Here is an 11,529-nt window from a genome sequence, read left to right on the forward strand (position 1 = left end):
GAACACAGAGTGCCCGTCTACGAGGAGTGCCAGCTCTCGGTGAGGTGAGTGCTGGTAACAGTGTCCTAACCAGTCAGAAGGCAGTCGCCGAAGGCTGGGGGGAGACAGGAGATCCGGGACCTCGAAGCTCACCTGGGTGTGTCCTGCTGAGATGGGAGCAGGTCCCTAACGCTGTGTGGGCCCCTCTCTGCACCAAGCAGTGTCAACACCGCCAGGCAGCTGCAGGAACGCCATTTTCTCATCATTGTTGTACACAATCCCAATCCCAAGCCTGGCTCTGGTGAGGGCAGGGCCATGGTGGTGGCTGCCACAGCCGGACTGCAGGTACAGCGCTGCGTTTGGAAACACGTTTCATAGCAGCAGGACTGCCCAAAAGGGAGCTGTACTGAGCATGTGCATGGGAATGTAGAGAACAGCGTGCACTGGGAGCGCCCAGGTGCCGGCACTCAGCTGAGCACTGCGTGTCTCTTCAGTCGTCGCATCACCTGTAGGAGCGGAGATCGGGGCCTAACTGGTTGTCCCCTTTCCCGTTACAGCAGCTCCTTAGGTGCTGGTACTGTTTCTATCTCAGTCTCTTAAAACAGTGATAATTCCATGGGGGCTGCTGGCTCCTCCTCTGACGCGGTATGTTTTTATTTTGTGTGTGTGTGAAAGCATGAGCACACCCATCCTGGTCCTTCCCTGCTGTATTTTAAAACAGTTGTGCCTTCAGACTTGCAGCTATGAAATAAATTAGTCCTGGGGGTGTCACGTATGGCATGGTGACGATGGTTAGCAATACTGTATATAGTCTGTTTAAAAGTTGCTAAGGATAAATCTCAAAAGTTCTCATCACAAGAAAAAAATTGGTAACTATGTATGTTAACGAGACTTACCGTAGTTGTCATTTCACTGTCTATTAGCATCACTGCGGTGTACACCTGAAGCTAATATAAAGTATGTGCCAATTATATTTCAATTAACAAAAAATTTGTACCTTAATATTCAAATTCATTTTTGTTTTTTACTCGTTTTGCAGAAAAGGATTTGATTTTCAAAGAAAACAGTATGGCAAACTTAAGAAGTTTGCGACCGGTCACCCTGAACTGTATCCTGAACCTAAAAGCAAACTGTATCTCAGGCTGAGTCGGAAGGAAAGTTCTTCGGCTTACAGCAAAGGTAGGGCGGGTGATCGGTCGATGCCTCGGGCTCTGTGAACTCGCTCTGTATTTATCTTTCAGATGCTGTGACTTCTACCTAATTGACCAAGAACCTTTACTTCCCGCAGAGCAGCGGGGGTGACTGTGGAAGGGACTGAAGTCCTGTTTCCTTTCACGAGCAGGACTAGGATGCGTAGTGCAGTCCCTGCCTCAGTGAGCCACCTGGGCTGTCCGTGGGCATATCCCCCCCACCCCCCCCAACACACACACAGTTTGTTCACCTGAATCCCAACCTGCGGCTCCTCAAAATGTCTCTAAGCGCACGTAGCCGCGTAATTAGATGTTGTACATTCTGGTTTAACAGAAATATTTATATGCAGTGAAATATAAAACCAATTTTTGCTTGTGTTGCTACATTAAAACAATGTATGTTGCCTAAATAGTTGGAATATAACTCAGAAATCCAAAATTGTCCTGGAAAACTAAAACAGTCAAAAAGTACAAATATTTAAAACTATAATAAAAATTAATATTTAGTTGTATAGTTTATTATCTGTATACTCATAATAAACATTACTATCTTAATCTTAGTTTTGCTAATAATTTTTAGCAAAGATGACCTATTTTAAAAAGCTACAATTTCCTCTTATTCCATTATTATTTTAAATGTATCTCAACATTTATTTTCAAGGCAAAGAAACACAGACCTAATTCACTTCATGATAAGTACAAATGAGGAAATCTGAGAATTATAACCTCATAATTCTTTTTTTTTTTAAATATATTTTATTGATTTTTTACAGAGAGGAAGGGAGAGAGATAGAGAGTTAGAAACATTGATGAGAGAGAAACATCGATCAGCTGCTTCCTGCACATCTCCCACCGGGGATGTGCCTGCAACCCAGGTACATGCCCTTGACCGGAATCGAACCTGGGACCTTTCAGTCCGCAGGCCGACGCTCTATCCACTGAGCCAAACCGGTCTCGGCCTCATAATTCTTTTATAAAGGGAACAGTCAGGGCATATTTTTAAAAATCAATTTATGTAACCAATGCCACTCCCAATAAATTTAATGAAAAGGGAAATGGAAAAAATCAATTTATGAAGTTGGCTTATGGGAAAGTTATGTAACCCTAACTTGAACAAACTTAAAAAGGAAACAGACATCAACAGGCCTGCCTGGCCAGGTGGCTCAGTTGGTTGAGCGCCGACCCATGCACTGCCTCGCTTCCAAGTCAGGGCACCGCCCAGGTTGCGGGTTCGATCCCCCGTGCCCAGTGGGTTGTGTGCAGAAGGCAAAACCGATAGGTGTTTCTCTCTCACATTGATGTTTCTCCTCCCTCTCTGAAGTTAATTAAGTATATATATTTTTAAGACAGGAGTAGCTTTAAAGAGTAAAATATTTCTATCCTCAAAAGAGATTTATTCTTTTGAAAATAACTTTCAAAAGAAAAATTTATACGAGTTTAAATCATGGGCTGGTTAAAAAAACAACAAAGGCAGAACAGGAATTCTTAGATGGTCAAGCTCGGTCATCACGTGGCTTTTCCCCAGGAACAGCACGTCCTGACGCCGTCCCAGGAGGCAGGCAGCTGCGTCTGTTCTGCGTGCGGCCTCTCTGCTCTTGGTGACTGCGCTTGGGTTGAGGTTCCTTCCCCTGGAAACCTGGGCTTTGCTTTCGGAGCCTGTTCTCCGGTTTCTTCTCGAGCTTTTAGATCGTGTGCGTGGACAAGCTCTGAGCCAACTCCCTCGCCTCTTCGCTGGCTTGTTTGGTCATTTCTCATACCTGACGAGTTTCAAGCGTGTCTCCTTCAGGGAACACTTTTTCGGGTGATTTTTGTTCCAAAACAGAAGACCGGCAACTGCTTTCCTTTCCCATGTCCGTTTGCCGTTCCCAGTGAAGATGTCGTCCCCACGGTCACTGTCCTCAGACAGGGAGGCCCGTTGGCCTTTCCTCGGTGCTGTCACCAGCCCCTCCCCGCCCCCCTTCTCCATCTCTGTCGCTGCGTGAGCTGTCGGACTTTTCTTTGTGTGATGCCACTCTTCCCTTTTTGGGTCCGCGGTGCCTTCTGGGGTTCAGAGGGAACTCGGAGTCCGGCCCAAGGCGAGGTGGGGGGTTTGGAACGCCCACGGCTTCGGTCCGGGCTCCATCGTGGCTGTTTTTCTCTGGGATGATTTCCTGGTTTCTGTGCCGGTACCTTGGTTCCCGTGTCTTTTTTCTCACTGGGTCACTTCATGCGGCGCCTTCATGGCATCATCATTGAGCCTGAAGTGCAGCGCGTACCTGTACGTATCGGGAAACACTGTGTTTTCAGTGCTGGGAAATTGATCTCCGTTATTTCTTCAGGTAATTTCCCTCTTGTTTTTATTTATTTCACTAGGACTTTCACTATTCAGATGTCAGCACTTCTGAATGTCATCTCTAAATCGCTTCACATTTCTCTTGTATTGGCTGGGTTTTCTGTCTTCCTTCTAAATTGCTTATTTTCTAACGTATCCGTCCTCTGTGTATCCCATTGATTATTACTTTAACTGCCACATTTCCCCAGACAGACACTGTTCCTGTCCTTTTCAGTGTTTCTGGCTCCATTTGCACGCTGCTCCTCCCCGTACTTCTCCCCCCTTTCCCAGGCTCACACCTTCTTTGTCCATCTGTCCGGTGCCTCCTTTCTGAAGGGCTCTGAGGCCCAGTGTTTTCTATGCAAGTCTTTGTGTCCCTTCAGTGGGTCACTGTTTTGGCCTGAGACCCGCTTCCCCTGGGTTTCAGCTGTTCTCTGGCAGCATCGGGGGAGGTTGGCCGGGCTCGGTGCTCCCGTGGCTCAAGGAGACGGCTCAGTCCCGGCCTCCGTGATGGCCTCTGTCTGTGGATAATTTACTTACCGTGTCTGTTCAGAGAATAACAGTAATAATACCTGCCTGACATTTGCAATGTCTGTGGGCCCAGAATGTGACATAGCTATTGAGTCTTCCTAACAACAAACCCCCGTCGATCGAGACCTGCTATGACTGACCCGCTCCCTGGTCATGGTGCCAGGACTCGTGCCCGTGGCCGCCCTCCTCACTCAGAGCCTCCCTGGTCCCGGCCCTTGGCGTTGCCCTGAGCCGCCGTGTTGAGGGTCACATGCCCAGTGTCAGTGTCAGGAGTGAGGCACCGCCCCTTCCTGCACCCACAGCTAGGGTTCCTGTGGCTGCCGAGCGTGGGGGTTCCCTGAAGTCCCCGAGAAAATTCTGTCTTTTCTTTTTCCTCCTAGAATTCCTGTCATCTACAGGGGTTAGCAGTTCCCCAGCTTCGTAGGTCTTACCATTCCATCAGAGCCTCCCTTCTCGGAAGGGGTGGCCTTTGCACGGCCCTGTTCTGTGCAGTCATTGCGGTGGGTCGAGGGGAACGGAGCAGGAGCACACGCCTGCCAGCTGTCGTGAGTTGAACATCTTCCTGCGAATCGTGGCAAACGTTGAAGAAAGGGAACATTAGCGAATGGGAATACGTCGTTTAGATGTGTTACCTCAATTGGTAAACACTTTTAAATAAATTAGGAATAAAATACACTGCGGTGTAGCTCAGCTTTTTCTGAAATAGTTTCCTGCACATATTCACTAAAATGATCGTTCTCGGGGCGTTGGTACTAGTGACCATAAAGCGAAGGCGGCCGGTGGCTGGGTGGCGTGGAAAGCGCCGGCTGAACAGCCTCCGCCCAGGACCGCGAGCCGTGCGTGCGCTGCTGTGCGTCGGCCGTCTTCCCTGAGGCCGGGAGGCTCCTCCGGGCCAGGTGGTTGTACAGGTGTTTAGAGTCAGGTTACAGATAATGCATCTGAGCTGTTAGCATTTTACCCTAAAATACACGGACAGTTTTATTAATGAGCTTTTGACAGAGTCCAGGCTTTTGTTCAGAATGTGGGTTTTGATTGGAGATCGGTTCATCGTCCTCGTATGAGCCATCCCCACAGGGCGCCGCCTGCGAACGCGCCACCTGACCCGTCACCTGGGCAAGGACGCGGGCACCTCGGAGTCTGAGTGGAGAGGGATATACGTTGTTCGCTCTCTTTTCTCATGCTTTACACTGATCTCCTCTGCACTTGAGTCAGAAGCAGTTTTTGTGTTCTGGGTCCCCTTCTTTAGCAAAGCCTTTAAATTAAGTTTTCTAAATTGTTCCCTTAGGTTTTCTTAAAACAGTTTTTTTCTTCATATTCATAATGGTTGAAATAATTCATGATTAAGTTATATGATTATAACAACAGGTACAACTGGTATAAATAAGTTTTAGAACAAAAGCAGTTTAAAAAAAGACAAATACAGTTGACTCTCTTTTTTAACTTTCTTTAAAAAAATATGTTTTTATTGATTTAAGATAGAGAGCAAGGAAAAAAAACATGGATGTGAGAGAGAAATATTCATCGGTTGCCTCCCGTGCGCACGCCGATGGGGATCGAACCTGCCACCTGGGTGTGTGCCCTGACCAGGAACGGAATAGGTGCCCTTTCAGGGCACAGGGTGACGCTCAGCCACCTGAGCCACGGCCAGGGCTACAGTTGACTCTGCAGGCATCAACTCTGCTGGTGGTAGACATTGTGATCAGGTGGCGTGCGGGGTCCTGCTGGTCTCGGGTAGCAGTGTGCGCTGGGGATGGGGGGCAGGCTCGATATGGAGAAGGCACACGGTTCATCTCCGCAGCCTCAGGCCAGCGGAGGTCTGGGGAGGGACTACCTTCCGTCCCTGGACTGCCAGCCTTTTCTGAGCATGGAAACCACTGCACGGCAGAGCATCTCTCTAGACCAGCGGTTTTCACCGGTGCCGCAGGGATGTTCAAACATGCAGTTCCTGCCTATTGAGTCAGGGGCCCTACCTCTCCCTCAGATTGTCAGATAAAAATTGACAACAGCCAACCAACAATAGCCATCCAGTATGCGTGATTTAAAATTGTAACCTATTTTTTGTGTGTGAGATCAGCAAAAAGTATATTTTGTGTGTGCCACATAGAATCTTAGTAACTAGTTTGTGTGCCATGAAATGAAAAAGGTTGGAAATCACTGCTCTAGACTAATCGTCTACCTGGGGAAAGTCTGATGTAGCTATAAGGCTGTTCTAGAAGAGACGAGTTAGATGTCTGTTTTATTTACACTTTTTTATAATGATAAAATAACTTTAGAACCATGGGAGTAATCTAGTTAAAACCATGGAGATGTTCAGGTCCTCATTTGGGTGGAATCTTGCAGATGACAATAACCAGTTTTGTTTGTTGAGAAATAATGTAGGACTAGCACCTAGGCAATCCGAGTAGCTCTGGATTGAGCACCGTCCCGAGCCCTCGCCACGTCTGTTTGCAGACGATCTGTGGGTGGTCTCCAAAACCCTGGACTTCGAGCTGGACACGTTCATCGCCTGCAGCGCGTTCTTCGGGCCATCGTCCGCCAACGAGGTGGAGCTGCTCCCTCTGAAAGGCTACTTCCCCTCCCGGTGGCCCATGGACAGTGAGTATCGCCCGGCCGCCTGTTACCACAGAGAGGACGGCGTGAGGCGCACTGCGAGCAGGGGTGCTGGCTTGGGTGGGTTCTTCGATGAAAGCCGAGAAAAAGCACCCACTTCTCCCTGGGCTGTGTCTGGGGTGGAATTTACACGCACGTACCTCATTTCTAAATAGGAATTTTGTCACATAATTTCTTGCATTAAGTCCTATTCTCGTGGTTCACTGAGTTCCCTTGGTTTCTCTCGCTAGTAGGGCACGTGGTAAACACATCATTTACTTTCACACCGAGACGTTCTCAGATTTGCAGGGATTTGAGAGCAGCTGAGTGGAGGGTGTTTCATGTGGAGGGCGGTTGTCCTCGGCCTGGGAAACGCCTGGTGAGGCCGGGCCGCCACCTCCTTCACTGAAGGGCCAGTGCCCCCCCGTTCGTGAACCTGGGCGCCTCCCGCTCGGCAGCTCTGGGATAATTTCCGATGTCCGGGGTTCGCCTGACTAATTAAAGACACAGCATTGAATGACTCATTCAGGTGTTTCATACACGTTTTAGCGTGTGTGTGTGTGTGTGTGTGTGTGTGTGTGTGAATCCTCACCCGAGGATATTTTTATAGAGAGAGTGCAAGGGGGGGACGCAAAGTGAGAGAGAAACATCAACGTGAGGGACACACGGATTGGTTGCCGCCCGCACCCACCCCATGGGGGCAGGATGGAACCTGCAGCCCAGGTACGTGCCCTTGAGTGGGAAGGGAACCCAAGACGCTCTGGCGCGCAGGCCGACACTCAGCACTCAGCTGCCAGCCCGGCCAACGCCCTGTTTTCTGTGGGAGCTGAGTAGACAGCTGGAGTCCAGTTGTCTAGTGGAGTGAACATTGGTCACTTCAGAGCCCTCACCAATATCAGTGTCCAGTCTCCTGCCTCCCAATAGTTCTGTGGAGTAACTGAAAATGCAACAGCGTGCTCAGAATGACACAGATGCTGCAGGGACAGGGCAGGGTGCTGGCTGGTGGCTGCGCGTGTCACCCGCGTGACTCCGCCGTGTCTGTCCTCTGTCCACGCCCCTCGGGCACAGTCACGGATCCACACTCAGTGTGCCTGTGCAGACGGCAGGACACAGACGTGTGCCGAGGGCTTGCTGCGGCCTGGGGCTGGTTCAGTGCCGGCTCTGAGCTGCGTGGACACCCCCTAAGGTGCTCCCGGTCTTTGTCGTGGGCACTGATGCTCCTCTCCGCGCCCTCTCTGCAGCGGTCGTCCACGCGCTGTGGGTCTGCAACGCCAGCACGGAGCTGACCACCCTGAAAAACATGCGGGAGCACTTCAGCCCCGCGACCCTGCCTCTGACGCAGCACCTGCTGGCCATGTAAGTCCTGCCCCTGCGGGTGGGTGTGGCACCCAGCAACAGTACATCCCATTTGGCAGCAAAATTGTAACTGTCTTTCAGAGACTAGGAGATAGAAGTGGGGAGAGAAAGAGGGAAACATCAGTGATGAGAGAGAAACATGGATTGGCTGTCTCCTGCACGCCCCCCACTGGGGATGAGCCCACAACCTGGGCCTGTGCCCTGACCCGGAATCGACTCAACCACTGAGCTACACCAGCTGGGCCAAACTTTTAACTACAGTGGGGCCTTGACTTACGAGTTTAATTCGTTCTGAGACTGAGCTCGTTAAGGAGCTGTTAACTCAAATTACTCTATCAACTCAATGCAAAAAATCGGCCAAGAGACAGCTGGTATCTCAAAAAACTCGTTAGTTGGGACACTCGTAAGTCAAGTCCCCACTGTAATTATTTTACAATTTGAATCCAGTATGTATATTGCTACTAGTTTTATTTTTGACATAATCTTTATCTCATTTTTAATTTTCCAAGTACTATAGCTCCTTTAAAAAAATTGGAAGTGATATTTTATTAAATTAAAATGACAAAACTAGTTTCCAATTTGGAATGTTATGGTCTATTTGGTTTCATTCTTTTTACCACAATGAAGTCTTGGGTTAAAAAAGTCTGTGTACTTTCAATATGTTATTTTTCTACTTTGAAATGAACTCAGTCTTTATGTACTAAAGCCAGCTTATCTCTACTAATTTCCTGAGCCAGTTTGCATAGTAAGGCCTGGGCTCCGTGTCAGACACCACTTAGCAGCTGGGTACTTGTGGGAGAAACGTTTAATATTTCCGTGTCTCTGTTTGGTAGATTAACTGCTTCCCAGTGTGAAGATCCCAGCTAAGATGTGCGGTACTCAGCATAGGGTCTGCGCGTTGTAGGTATTCAACAAATGTCAGTGCTTTTCTCACTGGTGCTCACAGAAGGACATTCTCTGAGGTGCTCGTAAGTGAAGGTTAAGTTATAAACAGGTCTCCCCTGTTTCAGAAGCCCCTCATTTTTCTTTGATTTATTGCTCCTTTTACTAGGCCTTCGTCAGCTGCAGTCAGCAGTAAGAGTGTGGACAAGAGAAGATTCGTCCCGCCCGCCTTCTCCAATACCCACACGCACTGTGAGCTGCCCGGCCCAGGAGCAGCCCTGCAGTTGGCCAGCGCCTTCATCCAGGCCCACCAGCTGAACGAGGACCAGGCTGCCGCTCTCGCCCAGATAGCGCGCATGGTGGCGGCGCGTGGGCCTGCTCAGGCGGGGGAGGGGCCGCCCGCCTGCCCCCTCCCCATCACCATCGTCCACGGTGAGGGCCGGGGGGTGCCGGGCACACCTGGGTGTGGGGACCCCGTGCAGCCCAGCACCTGGTTGTATATGAGTCTCTGGGGACTTGGTCTGCTCCTCTGCCCCTTCTAGTCAGTGCGATCCCAGGAGGACTCTGAGATGTTGGGACCCACTTTAGAGGCTGTGAGAGCAGCATGGGCACCAGTGGCCTGTACCCATCACAGCGTCCTCACCACGTTCACTATTTACTGACTGTACTGGGGCAGCATGAACAGCACGACAGTCTCGGGGGCACAGGTGGTAACGACGTCTGTGCTGAGGCCAGTTTCCTCCCCTCACGCTGTTCGACCCCTTTGGCCACTTCCCCCCACGTGTCCTGTTCTTACTGTTCCCTCCCTGGCTGCCTTCCTAAGCCACTAAACAGCGGTTCTCAACCTGTGGGTCGCGACCCCTTTGGAGGTCGAATGACCCTTTCACAGGGGTCGCCTAAGACCATCAGAAAACACATATATGATTACATATTGTTTTGTGATTAATCACTATGCTTTAATTATGTTCAATTTGTAACAATGAGACTATATCTGCATATCAGATATTTACATGATGATTCATAACAGTAGCAACATTACAGTTATGAAGTAGCAACGAAAATAATGTTATGGTTGGGGGTCACCACCACATGAGGAGCTGTATGAAAGGGTCGCGGCATCAGGAAGGTTGAGAACCCCTGCGCTGAGAGGCCTTGCTTGGTCATCTATTTATCCTGGTGCTGAGCACATCGTGGGCGCTCTGCTCATGGTCTTGTAATGACTTAGTGACAAGAAGGAGAGGGAGAAGGTGACACTATTTCTTGTGCTTTCAGAAATGTACTGATGACGCCGCCTTTGTTTTTGCCTTCCTTCCAAACCAGGAGTTTTTGGAGCAGGAAAGAGCTACTTGCTGGCAGTGGTGATTCTGTTTCTGGTGCAGCTGTTTGAAAAGAGTGAGGCTCCCGCAGTGGGACGTGCACGGCCGTGGAAAGTGCTGGTTTCTTCTTCCACCAACGTGGCTGTGGACAGAGTGCTCCTCGGGTGGGTATGACACGTGAGCGTCAGGAGCTGGTGCAGGTCGGTTGTTGAGAGGGGCCATCTTCCTGGGCCCAGGTATGAGCCCTCCGCCTCTGACTCGAGCCATATCCACGAGACGGTAACCAGCTTCCATCCTCGCTTGTGAGTTGTAGGAAATGAGATTTCACACCTGACAGCCGTGGCACAAGGACAGGATGCCCGCTTGTGTGGAAACGAGCCCAGCAGGAGGCACATGCCCGAGAGGTGGGCTCGGGACCCTGACCTCCCACCCCAGACAGGCCTCGGCTCAGGGTCGTGCCGGGTGCCTGCACCCTGACTGAGGGGCTGGGGCCTCCCTCCAGGACAGAGAGCCTGCCCACTGCTTGTCATGTCGTAACCTCGTGGGTCCCCACGCTCCTGTTCCTCCGACAGCCCGGGCTACTGCATGTGCGGGCTCCCCCGGGGCACCCCTGCCCCGACATGGGACTTGGGGCCCGTGGGAACCAGCACAGACGCGATGCCTGTGCTGGCTCCGGTGCCGTATGTGAGAGCCCGATGCCTGTGCTGGCTCCGGCGCCGTGTGTGTGAGAGCCCGATGCCTGTGCTGGCTCCGGCGCCGTGTGTGAGAGCCCGATGCCTGTGCTGGCTCTGGCGCCGTGTGTGAGAGCCCGATGCCTGTGCTGGCTCCGGCGCCGTGTGTGAGAGCCCGATGCCTGTGCTGGCTCCGGCGCCGTGTGTGAGAGCCCGATGCCTGTGCTGGCTCCGGCGCCGTGTGTGTGAGACCCCGATGCCCGGGCCGGCCCTGGCGCCGTGTGTGAGAGCCCTCCTCTCCGGGTCTGTGACCGGAGGAGCTGAGGTGCAGGTGTGTGAGCTGATGGTGCAGAGCTGAGCAGCCTGAGTCATGCCTCTGGTCCCGTGAGCGGCTCTGAGGAAGCAGGAGCAGGGCCTGTGCTGCAGGTGCTTGGGGTTGTTCACGGCTCTGCTGAAACCGAACAAGAGATGACGGGAGGGTCACCAGCGTCTAATGGTCTGAATGTCAGCATCAGTAAAAAGCTCGATTAGGCCAAAACCGGTTTGGCTCAGTGGACGGAGCGTCGGCCTGCGGACTGGGGGGTCCCGGGTTCGATTCCGGTCAAGGGCATGTGCCTGGGTTGCGGGCACATCCCCAGTGGGGGATGTGCAGGAGGCAGCTGATCGATGTTTCTCTCTCATCGATGTTTCTAGCTCTCTATCTC

The 11,529-nt window shown here is 51.1% G+C and overlaps 1 protein-coding gene across 1 annotated transcript in view; it reads left to right on the forward strand.

Annotated features, from left to right (window-relative positions):
- Positions 1-11,529, forward strand: part of ZGRF1 (zinc finger, GRF-type containing 1) — a 50,914-nt gene that overhangs the window by 31,194 nt on the left and 8,191 nt on the right. The window contains exons 17-23 of the mRNA XM_015571518.1: positions 9-44; positions 198-324; positions 1,014-1,158; positions 6,463-6,606; positions 7,842-7,956; positions 9,008-9,270; positions 10,159-10,318. Of these exons, the coding sequence (XP_015427004.1) occupies positions 9-44; positions 198-324; positions 1,014-1,158; positions 6,463-6,606; positions 7,842-7,956; positions 9,008-9,270; positions 10,159-10,318 (990 nt within the window). The remainder of the gene's footprint in view (positions 1-8; positions 45-197; positions 325-1,013; positions 1,159-6,462; positions 6,607-7,841; positions 7,957-9,007; positions 9,271-10,158; positions 10,319-11,529) is intronic.

Source organism: Myotis davidii, unplaced genomic scaffold (assembly GCF_000327345.1).
Source record: "Myotis davidii unplaced genomic scaffold, ASM32734v1 scaffold989, whole genome shotgun sequence".
NCBI classification, from domain to species: domain Eukaryota; kingdom Metazoa; phylum Chordata; class Mammalia; order Chiroptera; family Vespertilionidae; genus Myotis; species Myotis davidii.